We start from the raw sequence: 27,583 nt of genomic DNA on the forward strand, positions 1-27,583 counted from the left end.
ACTTTAGGAGGGATGCAGGGCGTTCCTCGGTACCCTAGGGCCTCCTCGGCCTCCCTCTGCCAGGCTCGGCGTGCGGCTAGACTAGGGGTGGAAGAGGAGGCCCGACGACCCCCCACCCTCAGCGCAGCTCCCTAGCGCCGCTGGGAGTCGGAGAACCCCGACTCGGGCCCAATCAGCAGGGAGGGGTGGGGCGGCCGGGCGGGGGCGGGGGCGGGGGCGGGGCCGGGGAGGGAGGAGTCGGGAGGGGGGAGCGGGGGGCGCGGGGGGCGCGAGGGGCGGGGAGGCGCGGGCTTGGCCAGCCCAGGCTGGCCAGGCGGTGCCGGAGGCGGCGGTGGCGGCCGGCATGGGCGATGGGGGCACCGAGCGCGACCGCGGCCCCGCACGCCGGGAGTCGCAGAGCGGGCGCGGCGGGGACGGCGGCGGAGCAGAAGACTCGACCGCTGATGCGGGCGGCCGCAGCCCCAGGGAGATTGCCGGGACCTCCGACTCCAGCCCTGCGGGCTCCAGGGAGAGCGGCGCAGACCGCGACGGGCAGCCGGGGCTCGGCGAGGCAGACCACTGCCGCCGCATCCTGGTGCGAGGTAAGGGGACGGCTCGAAGCCCTAGCCCACTGGACTCCCCTCCCTTCCCTCACCGGGGCCTCCGAGCTCCCTGCAGCCTCCACCTCCCAAGTCCTATATTCATTCAGACGATCGTCGTCCAGTCATTCATTCAGCAAACATTATTTTGAGCGTCCATTGTGTGCTGGACATTGAGCTGAGTGCAGGGGACAAAGCGGCGAGCGGTACGGAAGAGATCCCCGTTTCACTGCCTTGAGATGCTCAGCTCTCCAGTCTCACCCGGGCGGGTTACCGTGGCGGGGGCCGCAATGCGAGTGCGGGATAAGGAGAGCCGAGTCCCCGCCCCGCGACCCTCGCGGCGGGTGCGGAGAAAAGCGTCACGAGCGCTCCGCGGGGTCAGGGCGAGGAGGGACCAGCGCCCGGAACCGCGGGAGGAGAAGGCCCGGCTCCGCTCAGCTGCCGGGCGCCTCCCAGCCCCGCTTCCCGGTCCCGGCCTCGCAGGCGCATGGGCTGCTCCCGGGAGACGGCACCGGAACGCAGAGGGCGGCGTGCGCCGCGCTCGCCCGCCGGGGCTTCGCTCTCGCGGTTCCCACTTCCTCGCGGCGCCTGGGCCCAGCCGGCTCTCGGCGCGGCCTTCTCACGGCCTGGCTTCTCGCGTCTCACCGATTCTCCCTCGCCCTTCGCCCTCCTCTCTTCTTTCCCGGCCATTTCCCTCCGCCGAGCTCGCCTTCCCCGCCTTCCCTTCCTGCAAGAATCCGAGTGCCCGGCTCTTCCTGGCTTCCTCGCTGCGAGGCTGCGGCTTCCCCGGCCCCTAAAGCCAGCCTGACGCCCAGCTCGCCTTTCGCCGGATCCGGGCCTCGCCCAGCGAGATAGGAGAAGAAAGGGGATTCCGAGGTCTTGCCTTAAGCCTGTCCCTAGGCCGCGGCGAAACCGGAGGTCTGTTTCCCCCACCGTCCCAGAGTCCCGGACTGGGAGACCCAGCGGAAAGAGGCCATTCGAGGGTAACAGCTGCCCCCGGTTAATCCCGCTGCCTTTTTCTTGCCCTTTCTTTTTGATCGCTTCTCTTTCGAGCTTGAAGGCCTAGAAAGAAATCAGTCGGAGCTGATTTCCTCGGCCGCCGCCTAGGGAAGGGAAACCAGCACTAGGACCCCCGAGTTTGATCTGGACTGGGCTGTGTGTGAGCTACCCACACACAGACAGAAACATCTTGGCCTGGTCGCTCACAGCTTCCCCACAGCTGCTGAGTCTGGGTGACTCTGGGAATGGGGGCTAAAGGTACAGCATGGAGGCAGCCCAGTGTGAAGTTGCCTGGTGGCCATCCTGGACACAGACTTGGGGACCCTGGTCTTCAGGAAACACAGGAAGCTCCAGGCCAGGTATAGTCACTCAGTGCCGTTCTGGGTCAGGCTCTGGGGGTCAAAGGACAGAGCATGGGGAGGTGGTCCCCAACCAACAGGGATTCCAACAGGTGTGTGGCCCTCTTGGGCACTTGGGATTAAATTAGATCCATTCCATAGACTGTGGGGTGTCTTGTGTACAAGGCATTAGCAGCCAGTTTGGAGTTCCCTTAAGGAAATCTGCAAGACTTCCAGAAACAGAAAAATCAGCCTCCTAAACCCACATTCCCAGGTTAAGGACACTCACCACCTCACACTCCATCTGTGGGTTTTTCATTTCCTTCTGCCTGAACAGTTGTGGTTCTGTGCCCACCTACCATTCCTTCTGCTCTAACTCCAGGCAGATGGAATAGATTTTGTGTCTGCATGCGATGACAGATAACTCCCAGATGTTGAGTCATAGAAGGTAGGATCAAAAATGATACCCTCCAAGAGCCCACCCACTCCAGGAGCAATCCATGGACCCCCTGCTGGATGCAGGGCAGCTAGTGTGCACTGTTATCTGCAGTTTTCCAAATTCATGTGGGCAATACTGCAGCACCGTTATACTGAGACAACATAATGAAAAGAGAGCACAGAGGAGGTACTTATTCTCTTAAAAGAAATAAAAGGTAAATGCAGGGCCTACATAAATCTCTCTGTCCTTTTCCATTTAACGACAAGGAGGTTATTACAGGCCTCAGATATCAGGGACGTCATTTTACCGCTAATCCCTCCTAGCCAGAGTCACCTGCGTCACTCCGGGCCCCACTGGGCCCAGGGCGGAGGCTCTGTCAGATGAAAGGCCCTGCACTGGCGAAAGGAAGTTCAGGGCACCCTGGTCCCTCGCTGAATGTCCCTCCAGTGTGCTCTAAACAGACAGTACATTTTGCCCTTGACCTCCGAGGATCTATCCTCCCAAAGTACCCGTGGAGGAAACCATAAAATGGGGGAGAGTAGGCAGTTAGCATGTCCATTGTTAAGTTGCTGGCTGGGTGAAGATTCTGAGAAAGAGCCCTTCTTTCTCTGAGTCTTTTTTTCTGCCTCCTTCCCACTCTGCCCTTGCTCCCTTGAGGGCTCCACCCCAAAGTAACAGACCTGTTGAGGGAGTCCCAAGATGCAGAGGAATAAGAGAAAGGCTTGGTGCTGGAATTACGTGAAGTTGATTTGGAATACAAGTCTTACAGCCCTTTGAACTTGAACTAGTTTCTTTGCCTCTCTGTGACCCAGTTTCCTCATCTGTACGAAGAAAGCATAGCTCTTCCCTTGAGTGCCGTGCTCAGGGTCAGAGATGTTGTCTATAAAACTCCAAACAAGCAGCGGGATCTCCATAAATATTCTGTGGAATGAGAGGGGTGGGAGCTCCAAGGAGACTAAAACTGCTTCAGGCCGTGGGCCTCGTTCCTCAGAGGCCTCCCCCACCGCAACCCCTGGCCCCAAAGGCTGTGTAAAGCATTCAGAGGTGAGCAGCCAAGGGGATGAGGACTGGCTGACGAAAGGAGGCCCAATGCCACCTTGCAGACCACACAGTACGGCCTTCCCCAATCCCCTTCGAGGAACCCTCACACAACCAATCACCGAAGTTTCCCTGCCTCTGCAAAATGTGGGTCAGGGAGCCAGGGAGGCCGACCTGCTACATCCCCTGCCTCAAAATGGAGGCCGCTTCATGCCACACACGGGCACAAGCAAGGCACCGAGATAACGGGTGTGCACAACAGGCACACCAGACACTCCACTGAGGACACAGCTAGGCGTCCACAGGGGCCCTAAAGCCACTTTGGCTGCCCCATACCTCTGCATGCACAGCCCTTTGACTAGTGAGGGAAAGGGGTGGGAAACCCTTTTGTTTTATATTAACATTTGGAAAAGACAAGCCACGGGGAGGAAGCAGGTAGAAAGAGAGCCGCAGCTCCAAGTTCGCTGCAGCCTGAGTGGTACTGCCTTTTCGGTTGAGCCGGGATCCCTGCAATCAAAACAGTGGGGACACGTTTCACCCCAAACTCCCAAACCTCACAATCCATGCTCATATCTGCACACTCAGATGCACTTAGATGATTCTCACATGGACCCGGAGTCAATTCAGCAACGCTTCTGGACAGATCCCGGAATGGCCATCCACCAGCCTCACCCACCCAGCAGATGTTATGAACAATGCCTAGAGCTGGTCCCAGCTCACCCAAAGCGTCCCTCTGACCTGCCAGTCTCAAAACCCCAGTTGGGCCTCCTCAACTCTGCACTGCCACCTAGGCCTGAGTCAGGCAGAGTTCAGAGGTGCCCCCAGTACAGTCCTGCACCTTGAGACCTGTGACACCCTGGGCCTGACTCAGCACCCCTCCTCTGGTAACAGGCGGACAGGAAAGCTGTGGGAATCCTCGGACTGAGTGAATGACTACCCCCCTCACCCCTGCAGCACCAATACCCACTAGCAGAAATGTTTTCACCTGGGATCCTGATGGATGTGCCCAGGGCCTCTGGCTGTGGCTGAACAATTCCCTCTGTGGGTGTGAGTTTGGTGCAAGGGGTGATTGAATTTAGCGGCGTCTAGCCCCCTGAGAATTGAGGGCAGTACTGGACCCGCGCTGCAGAAATGTATTGGTGGAAATAGCACAATGGCATACACCAGGCAGAGCCGTGGACGCTGCAGACATGTTTGAAAATGCTGGGCAAGGGGCCAAGCCTTTTGGGGGCTTGAGCTAGTAGCAACCCAGGGAACAGACAAACCCCTTCTGCAGCCAGGTCTGGGCTCAGCGTTGACCAGAATCACCTGCTTTCCAGTTGGATTTACAGCAGTCCCTGGACCCAGGATGACTCGACCTGGACCAAGCGTCCTCACCCCCCACCCAAGGCATGGCAGCTCCACGAGGGCACACCTGCCACCCCACCCCCCCACCCCCAGATGGGGTGTCTTGGCAATGGAGTCGGTGACCCAGAGTGTTTATTGGAAGGAGCCGCTGGATGGCAAGTTCCTGTGTCTGGGCCCTCCGGGCACCAGACCTTGGGACTGGAGCCTCAACCTAAGTCTGTTAAGAGAAAACTGGGACCATTCCTCCCAGGCAGTGGTTGAAAGCTTTAAATGATTCACGCAGGAGATTGTGCTTTGGGGGTTTTGGTTTTAGTTTTATTTTGGGAGCTTGTGGGGAGTATTAGGTTTCTTTTTTATTTTCCTAGGATTGTTTTCGTTTTATGTTTGTCATGTTTTTCATTTTGCTTTGTTTTTGGCCGAAGGACGCACATTCTCAAGGCCGGTCTGTGGACCCTATCATTTTGAGTCTTTACTTTTTACTTGTTATTCATGCTCCCACCCCACCCCCCCCCCCCCCCCGGCCCACACATACACACACACACACACACACACACACACGCAGAAGCAGGTCTTGCGGGCACACTTTCATTTTCTGGGATCTGTGAAGGGCCTTCCGGGGCTCCTCGGGTTCTCAGCCAGTGCTGCCGCCCGGGGTGGTCTCTTGAACTCGGGCGCCTGTGGACCCGTGGCCAGCATCCCGCGCGCAGCAGACACACGAGCGCGCGTGCGCGCGCCTGAAAGGTCAGAGCTTCTCGGTGGTCCCCGGGTGACCCAGCCGGGCAGGGAGGCTGGGACAGTGGGTGGGTACTGGGATCTGGAGAGGAGGGAGCGGACTGCTGCAGCATGCGTCCCTGGACTTTTGTTCGGCCGCACCAAATACGTTGAGTCTCCACACAAACTGCGCACCCCCGTAGCGAGACAGGGCTTCTAAGGCTCGCGTTGGCTCGACGCCATTTCCTCAATTACCCCGACTCAAGTCTGGGGCCAAAGTAACCAACCCAAGCTCCCTCTCAGTTCGCTCTTTGATTTGTATTTTAAATGGACGGCGAAGTGGGGCACGGTATAGGAAGCATATGAATTTTGTCTTTATTTCCTGTTTGCTTAGTATAAACTAAAGATCGGCCTGACCCTCCTCGGAAAGTGGGTAGCGGTTCCCGGCAGTTCAGCCCGCGGAGTTGCGTACCCCAGTGTGAAAACCTCTGACAGAGGACGCCGGGGCGAGTGGGCCGACCCAGGATCCCCGGGACCCGGGTGGTCTGCGCGCCTGTTTTGCCCCGCTCCGTCCGCTTCCAGGAGGGGGGAGGTTGGAGGGTCTCAGCTAGGGGTGCCAAGGTGGCAGTGAAGAGGTGGCGCCAGGACGCAATCTGGCCTACAAAGCCGAAGAGTGGGCGAACCTGGAAAAGCCAGGGCTGCGAGCGCGGCGGGTCAAGGATGGGGCGGGGAGGGGGCGCGACTGTGAGACGCTACTGCCACCCCCAACCCCAGTACAATCCTCTGACCCAACTCACCCACGTTTTCCCATCATCTTGCCCTTCGCTTGCTAGTTGATTGATTCCACAAACATTAACGAGTACCTACTATGTGCCAATGGAGTAGGAAATGGCACCCCACTCCAGCATTCTTATCTGGAAAACCCCATGGACAGAGGAGCCTGGTGGGCCACAGTCCACGGGGCCGCAGAGAGTCGGACACGACTGAGCGATTGAGCAACTACGTGCCAGACCAACATGGTAGGGCTGCTGGCGCTGACGGCCAACCGAGAGACCATTTGGAAAGCGGGGACATGCGAGGTTCCTGGCCCGCCGGGGTGGCGGCAGGGCCTGAGTGGCGGCAGGGCCTGAGTGACGAGGGAGCGACGTAGGCGAATAACTCAAGGAAGGAGGGTACTGGAGCCGGGTCCCCTAGACGCCGCGCAGGCACCACGTAGGAGGTAGACACCGCACCCGCCAAACCCTAGCGATCTCTCCAGACGATTCCGTGTGCATACAGTAGGCACTCAGTAAATATCTGCCGAATGAATTAGAGGAAGCAAAACCAACCTCGTGTTTCACTAGGTAGGAGGCCGCAACGCCCCTCCCGGGGAAGAACGTCTGGGCTGCAGTGACCTCATTCTTTGACGTTACAAAGGCGTTCCTTACATGAAATGGTGATGATGCCAGAGCACAGAATAATTGTTAAAATAGAAAGTTGACGGCGCCCTATTTTTGGAATTTTGTGCAATCGTCAACTTCGGGGGCCACGGAAATATAAAACCCGAAAAAGCTCAAATGTGGTTCTTATTACTCGTTCTTCTTTTTACTCGTTCTTTGGGTCCCCAGGGCTGCGGAGGCAGTCTGGAGGCAGGCAGCGTCTGGACGAGGAGGCCGGGCAAGAGCAGGGCCCGGAGGGCGGTAGTGAGCCTCCCGGTTCTCCTCAGCTGCTTGGGGGAGGTTCCGCTGCAGAGCCAACCAGGGAAATATTAATAACTAGGTAAATCTGCGCCCCTTCTCCCCGCCCAATTCACAGGCCCCAATTCCTTGGTTGGAGCTTGAAACAACGGGGTAATTAAAGTTAGGTTTGTTATGTTCTGTTTGCCCCACCGCCCACCGCAGAGCGCTGGCAGCCAGGGCTCGACGGGTGGAAGACACCCAGCGAAGAACGTAAGACCACGCTCACAAAATAGATGGGAACAAAACAGGTAGAGCATTTAAATTCAAAAAGCAGTATGGGGACTTCCCTGGTGGTCCAGTGGTTAATGCAGGGGGGATACGGGTTCCATCCCTGGTGGAGTAGCTAAGATCTCACATGCCTGGTGGCCTGCGAAAAAAACAAACCAAAACTTTTACAGAAATATTATTGTAACAAATTCAACAGACTTTTAAAATGGTCCACATGGAAAAAAAAAATTAAGAAAAAAAAAAGGAATACGGTCTCAAGGTTTAAAAAAAGTGGGGGCGGTAGAAACCTCCCAGAAATAGCCACCATTCCTAGTTTCAGGTGTGCTTCAGTAGATTTCTCCCCTCTTATATACACATTACATAAGCTGTCTTGCAACTTACCATTAAAAAAAAAAAAATTTCAACCCCCACCTCCGCCCCCCCACCCCCAGGTCATCTTTTCCGCTCAGCCATTTCACACTGTTCCCTTTCTGCTCAGTACTCCTCTGGAGGAGGAAAGCAGATTTTCGTATCCTCTAGAAGGATGTTCCTGTTGTTCTCCTCCGGTACATCGAAGCTTTGTAATTGTGAAAAAGTAAAACCAATCTAAATATCCAACAACAAGGGACTGGTTAAATAAAATTTTATTATAGCTGCATAATGCAGTTGTTAAAAATAATGAAGCACTTCTAGATGGAAAGATATTTATTGAATAAATTTTATCAAATGAAAAACAGCAATTTGCAGAAAATCTTACTTTTGTAATATATAACTTACATATTAATTTTTTTCAATTACTGGGGAAAGTTTGAGAGCTTGAGAAATGAACTCCCAATGCCCACGTCTTGAGCCCTTGAGTGTTTCCTAAAGATAAATTCCTAGAAGTGGAATTGCTGCTTCAGGTCAGAGCTGCACGTGGACAGCCCTCCAGTGTCATAGTAAAGTTGGTCACTGATCTCTCCATTCAGAGCCTGCAGTCTTAATGTACAGTGATGAGATATTGTTATTTTATGATCTTTTCATTAAAAGCTTGATTGAAAACTCATGTGGAAAAAAAGAGGTACACTCTACAAATTTTCAATGTGTTTCCTTTAATTTTAAAATAGTGATTCATTTGATTCAAACATCAAAAAGTTGTTTTAAGTACACATGAGAAATCTCTTTCCCATCCTTCTTCCCCATCCTCCAATTCCCACTGGGCTCAAAGGCAGCCATTATTTACTGCCTTCCAATATGTTATTACAAATCATGTCTATGCTTCTGTAAGCCAGTACATTATTTTTTTTTCCTTTTGCTTGTTATGCATATGGTGGTATCTATATATATTTTCCTGCACCTTGCTAATTTCACTTACCAATGTATCTTAGGGTATAAAGAACTTCTGTTAGTTTTTTTACAAATGCATAGTATTCCATTTCTAGAGACTGGGTAGACCAGAATGTATGTTATACTACCTGTGCCTTAATGGTAGACATTTAGCTTTTCTCTTATCTTCTGTTATTATATACAATGCTACATTAAATATGCTTGTTCCTTGGTCATTTCCACATGTGTGGGTCTTACCTGTCAGAGAAGTTCCTGAAAATAGGTTATTGGGTCAAAGAGTACCTGTGTTTGTAATTTGCAAGATAATGCCCAAGGGTCCTCAATAAGATGGTACCTACTCCCCTTAGCAATGCCTGAAAGTGCTTGTATCCCCAAGTCTTGCTTTCACAGTTCACACTTTTTATCTTGATAGATGTTAAATTGTTCTTTCAGGGGAAGAAAAGTTTAGCAATTTAGACCCCCACCTTTGTCCTCTCCCCATATTAGAGATTATATATCTTACACATCTTTGCTAAGAAGTTCCTCAGTGGCATTTTAATTTTTATTTTTTTGATTATCAGTGAAGTTGAGCATCTTTTCATGTTTATTGGCCAGTTGCATTTCTTCTGCTATCTATTAATTCATTTCATGTGACCATTTTAATTTTCAAATATTCCTTTTCTTATTGATTTGTAGAAATTCTGTATTGTGGACAGTGGTTCATTGCTTTCAATATATGTTGCAATTTGGGGGGTTATAAATTGTCCTTTAATTTTTTTCTGATGTCTTTTGTTTTCTGAACTATAAAATCTCTTTCTAATTACAAAATCAATCCGTGCCATTTTGCTATATCATGTAAAAGTTGCAAGTTCTTCATTTCCCCCACATAATACACTTCTACTCCCAAGATGCAATCTCCCAAACTTTCCCTAGACACTGAAAAACATAAATAAGTTATAGATTGCAAGAGGGTTTTTTTGCAAACTTCTTTTCTTCATTTAATAGATACCTTTCAATCTAGAACTGCCTTATTATTTTTAACAGTTGCATAATACTATATTATGCAGATACAATAATATTTATTTAACCAGTCCCTTGGTGATGGATATTAAGGATGGTTCTACTTTTTCACAATTACAAACAATGCTTCAATGCTTTGTATCCTAATTTGAACAGATTTATTAAAAAGTCTCATGAGACAATACGAAAAATATGAAAATAAGTGAGACATTTTATTATATTAAGGAATGGTTGTTAATGTTTCTAATTGTGACAGTAGTATTGTGATTGTTTTCTAAAGATACTTATAAAAGGATTTATTAAAAACATTTATAAAAATCTTTCTGGATAAAAATGTTTCTAGATATGGTGACTGGGATTTGCTTAAGATTATAGGGAGATAGAAGAGCTAGGATTGTTACTGAGTTTATAATTGTTGAAGCTGGAGGATAGGCATATCACAATTCATTATACTTTCTCTCTCTCTCTTTTTCTCTTTTCTCTCTTATTTTGTATGTTTGAAATTTCTTATGATAAAAATTTTAAAATAATAAACATCATTCCACATATATCTGGTATGCATATAATTACAGGGTAAGTTCCTAGAAGTGAAATTTTAAAATCCAAGTATATACACTTAAAATTATGATTGATATTTCTAAACACCAAAATGTACTAATTTATATTCCTGGAGATTGTGTATAAACATACCATTTCTCCTCCATATCCTCCCAACCCAGGATGTACTTAGTCTTTTAGAGCAAAATCTTTTAAGTGAAAAAAAATCTTGTTTTATTGGTGTTTTTGATTACTAGTCAGGTTAAGTGTATTTTTATATACTTATTTTTCATGTTTATTTCCTCTTCTGTGAATTTTTCATTCATATGCTTAGCCATTTCTCTATTGACTTACTCATTGTTTTTTATAGTTGTAAACTATTTATAGACTACATAAATATATAACATATATGTAACATATGTAAACATACAAATATACACATATTTTAGTATATAGAAAGAAAATTATCCCTTTTTCTGTGACATGTGTTGCAAACATCCCCAGATCTTTTTCATTCTTTTTTCTTCTTTTTCTTTTTTTAACCTTGCTGTGAATTGGGTTTTTTTTTTTTTTTTTTTTGACTCAAATTTTTTGGGCTTGTATGTTTTAGGTCTCAACTAGGAAGTTCTTCTCCAACCAAAGGTAACAATATTACACATATTACATGTTATATATATTTAGAATACTCTTTAATTTTATGTTACAAAAATTCAGTGTATGTTACAATTTTTGAGTTTATAATTTGTCTTTTATTTTTTGTTCTCATGTCTTTTTATTTCTGAAGTATAAAATATTCTTTTAATTATAAAACCAATTCAGGCTGAAATGAAGTGAAAGTTGAAAACTCATTTACCCCACCCAAGGTACTTCACTCCCAAGATATAACCTCCTAGACTTACTTTAGTAATTGAAAACATAAATATGTAAGTTATATATTATGAAAGTGGGATTTTTTGCACACTGCTAAAATAGTCTGCAGAGACTGTGACAGTCTTTGCAAAACCAAATAATAAAGGAGTACATGAAGTAAGATGGGGGAACTCTTTGCTTCCTGACCAGCTTCCACTCCACAGAGTAAACAGAAGAGAGAGGTGTCCATCCTGCCAGGTTTAATTCTGTATAGGTATAAGCACACACGCACACACACACAGTTTGCTTTTACCTTTTGTTCTTTATAGCACTGGGCTTGTACACACGAACGTGTTTTCACGTAGCAGTATATGATGGACACCCATTCAGGTCAGTATATGAAGATGCACCTCATTCTTGTTCATGCCTACATAACAGCCAAAGGCATGCCTCTACTGTGGCTTCATCAGCAGCGTTGCTATTGATAAACACTCAGCTTTTCCTCTCTCCCACCCCTTCCTACAAACTGCTACGAACAGTGGCTCTTTATGAAATACACAATATTTCTCTGGCGTAGAAACCTCTGTAAATTTTCTGAAACAAAAGAACTATACATTTTTAAATTTAGCTAGGCATTGTGAAATTGTCCTTCAAGAAAAACTTTTCCTCTATTCACCTGTATTCTCACCAATGGAGCTTGAGAAAACCTATTTTCGTTCACCTTTGCCAGTACAATTTTCCCAGTCTGATAAAGTATCTGAAAAAAAATTTATCTCTTTTCTATTCTAACTTTCATTTTCTCTAAGTCCCTCTGAGCGTATTTTTCCATATTTATTAGCCACTAGGATTTCTTCTTCTCTTAATAACCCTTTCATATAATTTGTTCAGTTTCCTACTGGACTGCTTGACTTTATTCGTTAGACCATAAAGGCTGTGTGTGAACTAGACATTAGGCTGTTTTGCATGTATTATTAATATTCTCCCAATCTGTTACTTTTGTTTTAACTGTCTCTCATCCTGCCGCAGTTTCTTTCTCTAGGTACTCAAATCTGTTATTTATTTTTTAAAACTCGTCAGTGTTTTTATTCCACTTTCAGAGATTTATTTATTAAATCTAAAGTTCTAATCCATCTTATATATATTTTTGCATGCACTGTGAGATAAATGTCTTTATTCCAGATGATGCACTAACTGTCCAAAAGCCAGGTCTTGAGTAATCTTGTCTTTCCTCCAGCTAATCTGAAATTTCATCTTGATAATATCGCAGTTCCTCATATAGGCGTGGATTTGCTTCATAACTCGTGTGCCAGCGTCACCAGTTTAGTTGCTGTAGATTTGTAATATATGTTGCAGTGACAGTAATGCAAGAATTCTATCCTTATTCTTGCACGTTTTTCCTCACCTCTTCTTCCATTTCAATGTTTCCAGTAAACTGGAGAATGAGGTTTTTTTATAAGGAATTTTCATAGTGATTAGATTTCATTTGTAGATTAAGGCAGAGAGGACATTTTTACATTTAAAAATCAATGTGTTAACAGCTTATCATGTAAAGGAACTACCTGGGTGCTACCTGGATGAAGTCTGGGTAGGACTTTGAGGGGGTTTACTGGGAGAGGTAGCGGGAGAGGGTCATTTTTAGTGCTGGAGGTCAAGAGCATTAGCTATCTGTAATCAGGCAGGAGTCACCACCTCTCCCATGGCAAAGGATCTTTGGGTGGAATTCACTCTCCCTGGTACTCCTGAGGCTCATCCCTCTTTGAGGAGACCTGAAGGAGAGCAAAACTCAGCCTTCATTCCGCTTAGACTCATGCATTTCACCCTAACAAGACCCTACCCACCTAGAGGCCCTGGAATTAAGCTGTCCCTCCTTCCTGGTGCCCCCAACACACACAACTCCACCTAGAAAAGCAACAATTCAGGGAAGAGGGCTCTGTCAGTAGGAGGGACTAGATTTTGCTGAACGGACAACCTCAAATCTCAGAGGTTTAACAAAGAAATATATTTCTAAGTCACTTGATAAGTCCATCACAAGTGGGTAGGGGCTTGTCTTGGTACTCAGAAACCCAGGCTGATGAAGCTCCAGCTTGGCTTCTGCCTCTGTGACCATCCCAGCAGAGAGAAGGGGAGGTGGGACATCAAGACCTGGCTTTTGACATGTTCCCTGAAAGTGACTGCATCCCTTCCTCTTGACTAAAACAAATCGTGTGGCCATATCTGATTTCAAAGGGCAGAAAATAAATGCAATCCTACCGTGTGCTTGGAAAGAACTGGAAACACTGGCAAGCAGCATCCTTGGTTTATCCATTAGCTTGACTTTGATGAGCGGTCTCCTCTGCTGGTCCTAGCTAAAACAGCAAGCACAGAAACACTGACTATTGGATGTTAGCTATTTGGAGAAGGTCAGAAACATCCCGTTGTTTTATTTTCTTCACAGTATTTATCATTACGTTACGTATTAGATTTTTTGGTTTTGTTTTGGTTTGGTTTTATCTGCACTGGGTCTTCCTTGGGGTGTGTGGGCTTCTGTAGTTGCAGTACTCAGGCTTAGTTGCTATACGGCACATGAGATCTTAGTTCCCCGACCAGGGATCCAACCCACATCCCCTGCACAGGAAGGCAGGATTCTTAGCCACTGGACCACCAGGGAAGTCTCTACATATTCATTTTTTAATTTATTATCTGTCTCTCTCCCCAGTACAAGGTCTACAGGAACAGGGACCTTGTCAAATTTGCTCATTTCCATATCCTCAAACACAAGAATACTATTTGGCACATAGTAGGCATTTATTACAGCTTTCCTGGTGATTCAGACAGTAAATAATCTATCTGCAGTGCAAGAGACCCAGGTTTAATCCCTGGGTCAGGAAGATCCCCCGGAGAAGGGAATGGCAACCCACTCCAGTATTCTTGCCTGGAGGATCCCACGGACAGAGGAGCCTGGCAGGCTACAGTCCATGCGGTTTGCAGAGTCGGACCGACTGAGCAACTAACATTTTTTACATTTATGTTGAGTGGTTGAATATACATAGTTGTTTTATTTACAGAAATGGGATAGTACTACTTACTTTCTTTCACTTAATGTCAATTTATATGGATACTGTCTCATTCTTTTAGCTACATGGTATTTTATAAAATATGAATGGCATGAATGTATCATCATTTGTTCATCTGTATCCCTTACGGGGAACACTCAGGATGCTTTCAGATTTTCAACATTTTGAACAATGCCGCAGCAAATATCCTGATGTATACCTTGGAGCACATGAATCTATGCTTAAAATAAAATTGCTGGGGCAATAGTTATGTGCTTCTATAAACTTGACAATTGCAGCCTTGAAAGATTGTGACAATTTATGGTCCTACCAGCAGTTCACAGGAGTGTAGAATCACCAACAGTGCATCTTTGCTTTATTAATCTTCTATTAATGTCTCTCCGATCTTATGGGAGATAAAAAATTATCCATTGTTGCTTGGACTTGCATTATCCTGATTACTGTGAAGCTATGTTCATCTTTTCACATATTTATTGGCCATTTGGATATCTTTTCTGTGAATAGCTCACAAAAATTACTTGACCATTTTTTCTATTAGACTATTGCCCTTTTAAAAATAATTATTTTTAATTGTATTTTATATATTCTGGATATTATTTGTTTGCCTTTTAAAAAAGATTTTCAATTGTGTATTTTGTATTTTATCTTGGTTTTGATGCTTTTATCATATAAAGGTTTTAGATTTAATATAGTTGAATAACATCCTTTGTTTTTCCTTTACAGTCCCAGTTTGCATCTTGCTTGGAAAACTCTTCCCAAGCTTAGGATTAAAAAACTGCTTATTATATTTTCTTGTAATGCCTTCATCATTTTATAGTCTACAATTTGCTCTCTATTCCATTTGAAACATTGTTCTTTATGGTGTGAGACACGAATTTAACCTAATTTTATTCCAAATGGATAATTTATGGTCCTCAATCTACTTAAATGCATTGAGAGACTAGACATATAGAACGTTCCCTTTATCATAAACTCTGTCACTCTGTATACACGGCTCTAGTTGTATACTCCTTATTTCATTTTTTTCCCAATATTCAGTAATTTGAATCCCACCATTACCATTTCTATTATATGCATGTTTCATTTATTTACTTAATATTTTAGCAAACAACAACAACAAAACATGCCAAGAGGTTAGAATGATGTTTTGTCACAGAAACTGACAAATCTGTTTGTGGAAAGAATATTTTATATTTTCAAATGAAATGTCTACTTTTGGCTTCATGCTCAGTATGTAAAATCGTAGATTTAAATTTGTTCTAGTAAACACTAAAATAACTGCATAACTTTTGAAATGACAAAGATTTATTTATGTATCATTCTAAATCATCTTACAAACTATGAGTGAAATGCAGAGGCACTTGAGGAGCTGCTATTGTATTCTTTTCACAAACAGATTTGTCAGTTTCTGTGACGAAACATCATTCTAACCTCTGGGCATGTTTTGTTGTTGTTGTTGTTGTTATTAATGTCTTATTTTGAAATAGTAAGAGAATCACAAGAAGTTGCAAAAATGGTAGAAAAGCCCTATATACCTGCAACACAACCTAGCTTCTCACAATGGTGACATCTTATTTAACTATAATACATGATCAACATCCAGAAATTGACATTAATTCAATATAATTAACCAGGTTCATGACCTTCCTCAGATTTCACCCATTTTTTGCATACACGTTTTTCTTTATATATAGTACTGTGACATTTTATTACACTTACAGATCCATATAACCACCACGGCAATCAAGATTCAGAACTGTTTTGACGCCACCAAGAAACATCATCCTTTGTAGTCACAGTCTCCCTTCCCTAACCCCTGGCAGCACATCTGTTAGCCACCTCTACAACTTTGTCATTTTGATAATGTAATATAAATGGAATCATACCGTACATAATCTGAAGCACTGCCTTGGGTTTTTTCACTCAGTGTAATTTAATTGAAGATGTATCCAAATTGTTGTGTCTGTCTATAGGCATTGCTGTACCACAGTTTGTTTATCCATTCACCCATTGAGGAACACCTGGATTGTTCCCATTTGGGAGCTCTTACAAGTAAAGCTGCTGTGAATATCCCCCTGTAGGTGTGATGTGAACCTAAGATTTCATCTCTCTGAGTTAAATGCCCAGGAATGAGATTACGGGGTTCCATGGTCAATATAGGTTTACCCTTTTAGGAAACTTTCCTAAAAGTCAGTTTCCAGAGTGGCTGCACCATGTTCCATTCCCAGCAGCGATGAACGCGGCATCTAGTTTCTTGGCATCCTCACCAGCCTTTGGCACTCTCACTCTTTCATTTTCGCTCCTCTAATCATTTTTCTCCTGGTTTTCATTTGTTTTCTCCTGACGGCGAGTGGTGTTGAACCTCTCTTCACGTGCTCATTTGTACGGCCCTTTGGGCTTCCCTGGTGGCTCAGAAGGTAAAGAATCTGTCCACAATGCGGGAGACCTGGGTTTGATCCCTGGGTTAGGAAGATCCTCTGGAGAAGGAAACTGCTACCCACTCCCGTATGTGGCCTGGAGAATTCCATGGACAGAGGAGCCTGGCGGGCTACAGTCCAAGGGGTCGCAAAGAGTCGGACATGACTGAGCGACTTTCACTTTGGGGATATCTGGGGACAAGTCTAAGGTGCTTATTCCATGCTGCTGCCTGTTCTGGCCCTGTGGAGGAGGGCTGCCCTCGGCTGCTTTCTGAGGCAGGAATGCCCCTTTTAGCTCCCCTACAAGGAGGAAATGAGGAGAAGGGCTGTATGGTTTGACATCAGTGGTCAGGAGCAAGCTCAGGGCTTCAGGTGGGCTCCAAGAGGCTCACCCGGAAGAGGATGTGAAGCTTCCAGCACCATATATGACATCCATCACCCTTTCTCCTCTTCACACCCCCCAAGATACTTGTAATAAAAATCAGTGCCTTTGGAGATGGGTTCATTGGGTGTTGTGAGGAAAGTTCTGAGCCTGATCTCACAATTGGAAACACTAGAACCTGAGCAAAGGGGACCCAGTCACAATGGGGCCACAAACATTAACCCCCCATTTTGAATGTAGAAAGGATTGGAGGGGGGAAGCTTGAGTTGTCCCAAAAAGCTGGATTCTACCAACCCGCCGAGAGCAAGGCTCCCATCCCTGTGCTGCGTCCTGCCCAGTGCCCTAGAAAGGCCAGCCCAGTGCTGGGGGAGGACAGCCTCTGGGCCATGACTGCATCCCCAGGCTCACCTTCTCCTTGATGGTTGACTGAGAACACGAAGGTGTTTGAACCTCTGAGATTGGGGGTATGACCTGTGAGCCGAGCCAGGAGCCTATGAAGAGCCAAAGTGCGCCCTGGAGTGGGACTGCCCTGTGTGATCCAGTGCATAAAAACTCACCCTGCAATGAAGGAGACTCGGGTTCAGTCCCTGGTCGGGGAACTAAGATCCCACACACCACAGCTAAGACCCAATGCAACCAAATAAAGTACATCCTGGAGGAGGGAACATTAACTGGCCCTAATAGGAGGTAGGCAGAACCAGTCTCATAAAATATACTACAGGACTTGGAGGGAGAGATCTCAGTTTCACCCTTTAGAACAGGGATTCTAAAACTAGGTTCTGCAGTCTTATGGCTCACAAGGAGCCTCATGACAGCACCTGCCAAATGCAATTCCTTTCCTACATCTTCCAGGGCAATGATGAGCCAGTCAGAGGATTCCATTTTCTACCCATGACGTCTATAACCTATCTCTTCACTATAACCTATTAATTGAATCACTAAGAATTACTAAAAGAGGGTATTCATCAAGTAAAATGAAGGTGTTTCTAGAGTTTTTTAAACACTGTCAGTATGATCTTAGGTAGGTGTACCTCCATTTCCCCATCTCTAAAATGGGGATAATCACAATTCCAACTTCACTGAGACATGGGGAAGCTTTAAGCACTTAAAACGGTGCCTGGCCCAGAGCATGCATTGCAGAGGCGTCAGCTATTACTATGAGCGGCCAAGGCTGCTAAAGCTTCTGACCATATTGCAAACTCTCACTGTGTATGCCCTCTGGAGAGGGGTGGAGTTCCTACAACACTGTTACCTGTGCCTGATCTTCCTTTGTAATGGCAAATTACTGTGAGTTTAGCTTTATTATTATCAACAGCATGCGTGGGGGGCGGGGCGGGTTTGGTAAATCCCAGGTGGCACAGTGGTAAAAAAAAAATCCGCCTGCCAAGGCAGGAAACACAGGAGATGCGGGTTGGATCCCTGGGTTGGGAAGATCTCCTGGAGTAGGAAATGACACCCAACTCCGGTGTTCTTTCCTGGAGAATCCCATGGAGAGAGGAATCTGGTGGGCTTTGGTCCATGTGGTTGCAAAGAGTCGGACGTGAGCACACATGTGGAATTTGATGGTGCATATTTCCACACTCTAATTTTTGACATAAACTTTTCTAATAACTAGACTTGAAGCCATCAGTGTGTGTGATTCAAACATGGATCATCTTTGCCTCTGTACTTAAGGCTGATATATATATTTAAAATCCTCCCTCCCACCTCCAGGAAATTTTGCTTTAGCTGAGTTTTTTTAAGTGGAACTATCTGGCAAATGTTAGCTGCATGTTTTCAACCTCTCTTAAATAGGCTTCAAAATATTGGAGATGCCATGCATGGATGACATTGGTCCAGGGACCAGGATGGTGGCCCTGCTGTTCAGGACTCAGCACACAGGGAGTGGCAGAAACTCCCCCTCTGGAAGGCACCCCAGCAGCTTGATGTGGTGGCAGTGGTCCTCAGGCTCCTCCTGGGGATCCCAGCTCCACCCTACAACAGCGAGCCTCTTCAGGGACCCCAGGAGAGTCTGTGGATAGAGAGAGCACCCATCCATACCACACACACACCCACAGGGCTTAAGACCTGGCTCTGGACATCTCCTCCAGTAAGCCTTATCTGATTGATCATGTCCAATTCTAAACCATCCTTTCCTCTGCTCTTGAGGACTTGGTATTTTCTCTTTACATTTGTTTCTTATTCTGCCAAGGAAGAGAACCCTGGCTGAGACAGAGTGAGTCCCTTCTGCCCAGGCTGGATAATAAACCTGACGTTTGTACTGAGGCCCATTCACATACATATACCCATTAGATACAACGTACTGCATTGGGTGATTGAGGAGGCTAGCCCCAGAGAGGGTAAGCAACTTGTCAGAGGTCACACGGCCCGGCCCAGAACTGAGGAGCTTCCCATCTGATCATGCTACCTCTTTTTTAATTTATTTATTTATTGTATTTTGGCTGCACTGGGTCTTTGTTGCTATGTGCAAGAGGCTGCTCTCTAGTAGCAATGCTCAGGCTCTCATTGTGATGGCTTCTCGTGTTGTGGGGCACAGGCTCTAGGGTGCCCAGGCTTCAGTAGCTGTGGCCCACAGGCTTAGTTGCTCTGAGGCATATGGAATCTTTGTGAACCAGGGATCAAATCTGTGTCCCCCACATTGGCAGGCAGATTCTTAACCACTGCACCACCAGGGAAGTCCCACACAGCCTCTAATTAAGATGTTCATTGGTGGGTTACATCCTTAACTAGTGAACTAATTTGCCTCCTTTCATGACCCCTGCAGATGCCAAAGGAACCATCCGAGAAATTGTCCTGCCCAAGGGCCTGGACCTGGACCGGCCCAAACGGACCCGCACATCCTTCACGGCTGAGCAGCTCTACCGCCTGGAGATGGAGTTCCAGCGCTGCCAGTACGTGGTGGGCCGTGAGCGCACTGAGCTGGCCCGCCAGCTGAACCTCTCCGAGACCCAGGTAAAAGGGCAGGGCCAGCTTGCTCCACCGCTACCCTGGCAGTCCAGGAGCGCCCTGGGGTATGAGGCCCATGGGCTGCTGCCCGGAAACCCAGCTTTGGAGTTCAGACATCTATTAGGGAAAGGTTTAAAGTTACTGGTAAACCAGAGCAAATAAACACAGTGCTGACAAGAGAAAGTTGGCATTTGCCAGTGGGGGTGGGGTAGTGGGGCACTTCTGGATCCATCAGGCCCTTTGGATGGAATTTAGGGAAAGGCCAGAGAGATAGGAGAGAGAGACATTCAAGATGCAGGGAGTGGCTTAAGAGGGTGTTTGCCGGTGCAGGAGGGAGCCTGCAGAAAGGCATGGGGCAGGGCTGGCTTGCTGGGAGCACAGGTTCAGGAAAGAGATGAGGCATTACAAATGGGGGTTGGGGACCTCTTGTTTCCACATTCTGGGCCTTTTCCCATCCTCCCTTCATCCCAGTGAGCCTTAGAACCTCCTGTTGGAGAGAAAAGGTCTGAACTCCCCCTTCACCCAGGTAGGGCTTAGCACTTAGCAGTGGTCTGCCCAACCCAAAGGAAAGACTTTTGTAAACTGAGCACCTACTCTGTGTGAATGGAGGCATTTCAGACTGGTGGTGGTGGTTGTTCAGTCACTCAGTTGTGTCTGACTCTTTGTGACCCCATGCACTACAGCATGCCAGGCTTCCCCGTCCTCCGCTGTCTCCCAGAGTTTGCTCAGACTCACGTCCATTGAGTCGGCGATGCTCTTTAACCATCTCATCTTCTGTCACCCCCTTCTCCTGCCCTCAATCTTCCCCAGCATCAGGGTCTTTTCCAGTGAGTCGACTCTTTGCATCAGGTGGCCAAAGTATTGGAGTGGTATTATTCAAACTAATAGATCTAAATAATAATGACAGTAGTAGTGGGAAATTCCCTGGGGGTCAGTGGTTAGGACTCCACACTTTCATTGCCGTGACCTGGGTTCAATCCCTGGTCTGGGAATTAAAATCCTGTAAGGGTGTGCCGTGCAGTGGTGGTGGTACAAAAAAGTGGTAGTAATAATAATAAGACTTCCCCAGTACTTACTGTGCCAAGGCACTGTTCCAAGTTAGTTATGTTAGTTTGCTAACCCCTACAACCCTGTGATTGTAGCAACCAGGAATATCCCATTTTACCCAGGAGAGGTTATTATGCCCAAGGTCATACAACGAATAAGTTCCAGAACTAGGATTAGGACAAGCAATCTGGCCCCTTTATGCTGCCTGTATACTGGGCAACCATGCTGGAGCTTGTCAAAAAAAGACTCAGAGACTCTAAGTCTAGCTACAGGTAAAGAGCTTGAAGTACCAATAAATGTATCAAAAGGGCCAAACCAGGGCGCACGAAGGGAAGAGGAGAGGAAGGAGAGGAGAAGGAAGCAGATGGGTCTGGGGAGGATGGGGGAGGCTCTCCTCACACTGCCCGCTGCTGCCCTGGCCTTGGCACCCCCACCCCACCCGGCAGTGAGGTCAGGATTGCGGCTGGGAGGGCTGCTGTCTTGAAAGCCGCCCCTGTAGAGTCCCAAATGGCCCAGCAGGTGGCCTGGGGCGGCTGGGCCCTCCCTCCAGCTGAGCTCAGCTGGGCTGGACAGCCAGGCTTTGTCCAGGAGGCCTGCAGTGGCCAGGCGGGACAGAGCTCGTAGAGGGAGTCAGGGAGACCCCCCAGACCAGGGTCTGAGGTGTAGGCATGGGGTCCTCCTCCTGTTTAGCCTACTTTCCCTTTGCCTCACGTAGTTTACCCCCCAACTCCCCCTCTGAAACTTTCTTCGCAAGGGCACCTCAGATGCCCAGGCCAGCAACTCCTCCTCAGTCCTCATCCTTCCCTGCCCTGCCAGTACAGGCCACCTTTATCTGTTCTTTAAGGTCAAAGCCAAGTCCCTTCTCTTCCAGGAAGCCTTCCTCAGGCTTCTTGACATCACTGCAAGACCTGTTCTACATGGCTTGACCTGTAAAGTGTGGTGTGTGTGTGTGTGTGTGTGTGTGTGTGTGTGTGTGGTGTAGTGTGGTGTGGTGTGGTGGGCACCTACCTGTATGCATTTCCCCAAAACAAGAATGTATTTGAAGGGCATGTCTGCTCCTCAGGCCTCCTTGGGGAGCCCAGCACACAACTCGGCACACCGTGGACCCGCAGAGAACCCTCAACCAGCTGATTGTCCTCACCAGCCTCCTGCCTCTTCCCCTGGTCCTGGAGTTCGGCAGACAATGTACAGTATTACTAACACTGAGAGTTTCCTGTGTGCCAGGCATTGTTCTAAGTGCTCGATGTGTTCTAACTCGTTTAGTCCTCACCACAAGCTCGTAGAACAGGTGTAAGGTTTTTCTTCTGACACCACTTCTGACACTATGTGGTATGTTCCCACACCAACAGCAGCCAGTTCTCCAATACCAGCTGGGAGTCCGACAATACAACTCAATTCAGGTCTGACCTTAACTCCTGGAGGTAACACCCACGCTATAGGTTATGACCAGCTATACAGCGCGGGTTCCCACACCCTCTCCTTAGATTTGATAAATTGCTAGAATGACTCACAGAACTGAGGAAAACTCTTTACACTCTATTTACTTCTACACAGGTATTTATTACAAAGGATGCATGCATATATGCTGTGCTAGGTCATCTCCGACTCCCTGTGACCACTTTGGACTAGAGCCCAACAGGCTTTTCTGTCCATTGGGATTTTTCAGGCAAGAGTACTAGAGTGGATTGCCATTTCCTGCTCCATGGGAAGAACCCACGTCTCTTGCATCTCCTGCATTGGCTAGGTGGATTCTTTACCCACTGAGCCATCAGGGAAACCCCATCATAAAGGATACAACTCAGAAATAGGCGTACAGAAGAGATGCGTAGAACCAGGTATAGAGGGGAGAATACATGGAGGAAACGTCATCGTTCAAGAGTCTTTACGACCCAGTCTCCAGCCTCACTGTGCTTTCTGGAGGGAAGGGAATGAAAGTTCCAACCCTCTGATTACAGGTCTTGTCTTTCTGTGACCAACCCCCATTCTAAAACGAGGGGTCCACCCTGAGTCACCTCATTAGCATAAACTCAGGTGCGCTCAGAGAGGGCTGGTTATGAACCTCAAAAGGCTCTGGACCAAGAACCAGGGACAAAAACTAAGTGTACTTTTTTTTTAGTACAACAGAATGGCTCTTTATTATTTTTATATTAAAGAGAAGGAAATGGAGGCACACAGAAATTAAATTACATGCTCAAAATGTAAAGCAGGCATATTCATTAATTCATCTAATTTTAATAAAAAGTTAGCTGAATTTCAGGACTTCCCTGGTGGTCCAATGGTTAAGACTCCAGGCTTCCACTGTAGGGGGCGTGGGTTTGATCCCTGCTTAGGGAACTGAGTTCCCATAGGCCACACGACGCAGTCAAAACACTAAAAAAAAAAAAAAAGATGACTTTATGAGTAATATTACTCCCATTTCAGAAAGTTGAACTCAGAGAGACTAATTAACTTGCCAGGTTTATATGGCTGGAATTCTCAGCATGTTCTCCCATGCATGTGCGTGCGTGCTCAGTCACTCAGCCGTTTCCAGCTGTTTGTGCCCCCATGGACTGTAGCCCGCCAGGTTCCTCTGCCCATGGGATTTTCCTGGCAAGAATACTGGAGCAGGTTGCCACTTCCTCCTCCAGGGGATCTTCCCAACCAGGCCTCAAAGCCGAGTCTCCTAGGTCTCTTGCATTGGCAGGTGGATACTTTTGGGCAAATATATCACTGCCTGCCTGCTGCGTACCAGGTGCTGTTCTAGGCAGGCCCTCCCCTCCCTGTTACACCCAGGACAGGATAGGACAGGAGCCCCTGTGAAAGCTCCCCGTGGTGGCTGACGCCCTGTTGCTGCCGCTCCCTTCGTGCCTACTTGCCCTGTGTTTGCGGGGAGTGGTCAATCTCTCTCCTGCTGCATCTTCAGGGTCCCCAGGGAAGGAACCATGGCCTCTGAGTCTGTCCTCCCCCTCCAGGTCAGAGGTAGGAACAGGGAAGATGAGCAGTACACCTCACACGAGTGTGGGCCCCAGGGATTTCATGTTTGATCTCTGCCACAACCCAGGTATTTTTGTCCTTATCTTAAAGATGAGAACTGAAACTCAAGGGTCCCTGGAGGTGGTGCCTGGCTGAGAACCCAGAAGACTTCCCAGCAGGGGAAAGGATTACAGTGACACACAGAGCCACGTCCCCAAGAATCTGGCAGGACCTCTTCCTGGAGCAGTCAAATTCCAGTGTGACCAACAGTCACATCCTTCAGCCAGACTTGGCAGAGTCGTCCTATTTCCTTGACTGCCCTTCATTGATATCAGCTTCAAATGTCACCTCTTTAGAGGGGCCGTGTTTGCCACCCCACTGATAACACACTGCCTCCCCGCCTCTCCTCTCCTTATGGTGCCCCTTTTCTCTCCATTGGAGTGGCCAAAGTGCCAATCCACAGCTGTTGTCTGTGCATACCAAGTTAATGCAGAAATGGAGCGTACGTGTTTAGAAACATACAGAGCAGTTTTTCTGATGACTCACTTTAATTGTATTTTACGAAAGTATTGGTCCACAACAGATTGGAAACATTAAAAAGTGACTCCGCACCACGAATCATTTGAGATGCTGCTCAAAGCACTTACTGCCACCGACAGCCACACCTGTTTGCTTGTATTTGTTTTTTATCATCTGTCTCCCCCTCGACCCTGCCCACCCTACATAGCAAGGATCCTGCAGCCTAGAACAGTGCCTGGCACATGTGCTGTGCATGCTAAGTAGCTTCAGTCGTGTCCGACTCTTTGCAACCCCATGGACTGTAGTCCACCAGGCTTCTGTGTCCATGGAATTCTCCAGGCAAGAACACTGGAGTGGGTTGCCATGCCCTCCTCCAGGGACTCTTTCCAACCCAGGGATTGGATGCTCAGTCCACATCTGCTGAATGCATGAGTGAGTGAGTGAATGCAGGAATCAACCTCAGGTAGATCCCCTAGCTCCCTGGTCACTTTCGTTTATCGAAAAGCAGTCCAATCCTGTTGAAAACATCCAACTCATATGTATTTCAGATCTTTTCTTCTCCCCATTCCTCCACTCAGAGCAGGCATGACCCACTGCTGGAGGGACGTGCAGGGGAAGAGCCCTCTAGAAAGTCTGTAGAAGGGAGGGGGGAGTGTGCTACCCCTCCCCCACCGGGGCCAGGAGGGCAGGGAGGGTGGCCGCTTAGGGCCTGAGGAGCCTTATGGCCAGAGGCCTTGGCTGGAGGGTCGGTTGCTCCCACAGGGGCCTGGTAGGCATCGTCCCAAGCAGCCTCAGCTCTGCCCTAATCCTGTGCCGGGCCAGCCTCCCGGCCCTGCTCCTCTCCCGCCACCTCTCCTTCAAGTTACAGCATCCCGTCTGTCCTCCCAGGCTGGAGGACACCAGCGGGTCTCTCCATGCCTCTACTTCCCAGCCCCCCATTCCATGGTCCCCTGCTGGCACACTGCCCAGCTAACTGCCAGCCTTCCGGAACCTCCCAGCCAGGAGCAAGGGAGCCTCTCTGCTCCTGGGGACATGGATCTGGGTACTCCCCAGGCTTGCCAACTGGGGAGTAACTGTCGGTCCCTCCTCCTCAGGACTCCCAACCTGCCTCCTTAGGGGAGCACCCTGTCCTTCCCCAGAGAGGAGAGAAAAATCCCATCACCGTGAGGGGCCCGCAGAACTGACCACTGAGCTCGCCTGCCCCCCAGCCTTCCTTTCCTTCTGCAGATGAGGAGGGGGTTGGAGTGCTACGTGCCAGGCGCCTGGTGCTGGCAGAGGGCAAGTTCTCCTCTCATCAGCCTTGAGAAAGGTCTCTGCTCTTTGGTGGCTCCATTTAGGATGTGGGGTACTTGGCACTGCTCTGTCCCCGGTTTGGGGAGTGTGGCCATTGGAAGTGTCCCTCACCATCCTGACATGTCCTCTTATACTCAGTGTTATGTTGAGAGGTGCTTATAGGTGATGGGGTGGGAGGGGCTGCCGGGATGGCCAGATGGGCTAGGGAGCTCCCTTCAGAGGTGGGCTAGGGGTGGGGGGCAGGTGAGATAGGAGGAAGTGGGGGTGGCTAAGACTGAAAAGCATGTGGGCCAAGAGGCGAACCTCACCTGCACCCTCCCTCCATCCAGGGGTCAGGGTGGCTAGCCGTGGAGGGGTGCCCGTGATTTGGGGGGCCAGGGTCTCTTGCTGCCTAGCCAGGCTGATGGCGGGAAGATGCTGGCGACAACCTGACTGCTCTTCTTCCCTCTCTCACTGCACCCCTGCTCCCCCCACTCCCTGTCCCCACTTTGCTCGCCTGTCCCCCTCCCTCGCGGACTCCCCTCGCCTCGCTCCGCCCCAAGGTGAAGGTCTGGTTCCAGAACCGCCGCACCAAGCAGAAGAAAGACCAGAGCAGAGACCTGGAGAAGCGGGCATCCTCCTCGGCGTCCAAGGCCTTCGCCACCTCCAACATCCTGCGGCTGCTGGAGCACGGCCGGCTGCTGTCCGTGCCCAGGGCCCCCAGCCTCCTGGCGCTGACCCCTGGCCCACCGGGCCTGCCTGCCGGCCACAGGGGCACCTCCTTGGGTGACCCCAGGAACTCCTCCCCACACCTCAACCCGCTGACCTCGGCATCGCCCCCACTGCCGCCCCCTCTGCCGGCGCTCTGCTTTTCCACCGCCCCGCTCCTTGACCTGCCTGCTGGCTACGAACTGGGCTCCTCGGCCTTCGAGCCCTATAGCCGGCTGGATCGGAGAGTGGGCAGCCCCGGCGGCGGTAGCAAGAAGGCCAGCGCTTAAGTCTCTGTCCCCTGCGTGACACTGAGTCCCCAAGCACAGCACCGCCCCTGCCTCCTGGGCCCAGAGACAGAAGGGGCAGCCACACGCCCTGCCCCATCCCCCCCCAGCTCAGAGACTCTCCAGTGGACAGCGTTGCGTGTGTGTGAGTGCAGTGTGTGTGTGTGTGTGTGCCTCTCACTGAAATAAAAGGAAAACGATGACAAGAAGGGAAATGGAGTCCCCACAGCACGCCACTGCCTCAATCCCCTCTTGCTCCTCCAGGGGAGGTAATCAGGCTACTGGTCTCCCTGACGGGAGAGGCAGGAGCTGGGGCCCTGTTCACAGCTGGGGAATCTGATGCCCACCTGACTCCTGCTCCCAATTCAAGCTCCCACCCAGGTGTTTCAACTCCCATGGTAGCACCATCCATGCTTTTGTTGGTAAGTGTTGCCCTTTGCAAGCTTCTCTTTCAAACGTGTACTCTAGAGGCGGAATGTCAAGTCCTTGGAGAGGGTGACCAATGAACGATGAGACGAGGATCCAGAAAGCCAGAGAGAGGGCCTCACAGGTAAACCCAGGCAGGATCCCACATGCTTTAAAGGACCTGCCCATCACAAACACCCCAACTTGAAGTACTTCAAAATTTTTTTCTTGGTTAAATAAGACACTTTTGTTTAACCTTTTAAATTTTGCAGTAATTGTAGACTTACAGGGAGTTGCAAAGATAGTCCCGAGAAGTCTGCGTACCCTACAGCCAGCTTCTCCCAGTGGTTCCATCTTCCATTACACTGCAGTTTAGTGTCAAAACTGGGAAATTGACATTGATTGTGTGTGTGTGCGTGTAGTTCCATGTCACTTTATCATCCGTGTAAGATTCATGAAACTACCACCACAAATATGATACAGAGCTGTTGACCACCTCAGAGATCCAC

The 27,583-nt window shown here is 48.5% G+C and overlaps 1 protein-coding gene and 1 long non-coding RNA gene across 7 annotated transcripts; one reads left to right on the forward strand and one right to left on the reverse strand.

Annotated features, from left to right (window-relative positions):
- The first annotated feature begins 283 nt into the window (after positions 1 to 283).
- VAX2 (ventral anterior homeobox 2) lies at positions 284 to 26,875 on the forward strand. Of its 5 annotated transcripts, none has more exons than XM_086323813.1 (4): positions 284 to 581; positions 19,703 to 19,890; positions 21,995 to 22,116; positions 23,995 to 24,501. In XM_086323813.1, exons 1-4 carry the CDS (start codon positions 344 to 346, stop codon positions 23,996 to 23,998), a joined length of 552 nt encoding a protein of 183 aa, XP_086179939.1. In that variant the 5' UTR covers positions 284 to 343; the 3' UTR covers positions 23,999 to 24,501. The 5 variants fall into 5 exon arrangements, with proteins under 5 accessions (XP_086179939.1, XP_086179937.1, XP_086179940.1 ...); XM_086323814.1 differs by lacking the exon at positions 23,995 to 24,501 and adding an exon at positions 26,238 to 26,875 and having other exon boundaries at positions 317 to 581; XM_086323811.1 differs by lacking the exons at positions 21,995 to 22,116; positions 23,995 to 24,501 and adding an exon at positions 26,238 to 26,875.
- LOC147363561 (uncharacterized) lies at positions 7,003 to 22,134 on the reverse strand. Of its 2 annotated transcripts, none has more exons than XR_015135952.1 (3): positions 21,940 to 22,134; positions 13,337 to 13,431; positions 7,003 to 7,535 (listed from the first exon to the last, which is right to left on the reverse strand). It is a non-coding gene; the product is annotated as an uncharacterized LOC147363561 (long non-coding RNA). The 2 variants fall into 2 exon arrangements; XR_015135953.1 differs by lacking the exon at positions 21,940 to 22,134 and adding an exon at positions 17,347 to 17,496.
- Positions 26,876 to 27,583: the final 708 nt, after the last annotated feature.

This window comes from Bos grunniens, chromosome 11 (genome assembly GCF_055505025.1).
Source record: "Bos grunniens cultivar Pamir isolate PY7600 chromosome 11, Bosgru_T2T1.0, whole genome shotgun sequence".
Lineage (NCBI taxonomy): Eukaryota > Metazoa > Chordata > Mammalia > Artiodactyla > Bovidae > Bos > Bos grunniens.

What these genes read in the sequence shown, in the direction of transcription:
- VAX2 (XM_086323811.1), top strand. Translation starts at nt 344, where the DNA reads ATGGGCGATGGGGGCACCGAGCGCGACCGCGGCCCCGCACGCCGGGAG. An exon ending in CCGCCGCATCCTGGTGCGAG is followed by an intron (nt 582 to 19,702) that starts GTAAGGGGACGG and finishes TGACCCCTGCAG; the next exon opens with ATGCCAAAGGAACCATCCGA. An exon ending in TGAACCTCTCCGAGACCCAG is followed by an intron (nt 19,891 to 26,237) that starts GTAAAAGGGCAG and finishes CTCCGCCCCAAG; the next exon opens with GTGAAGGTCTGGTTCCAGAA.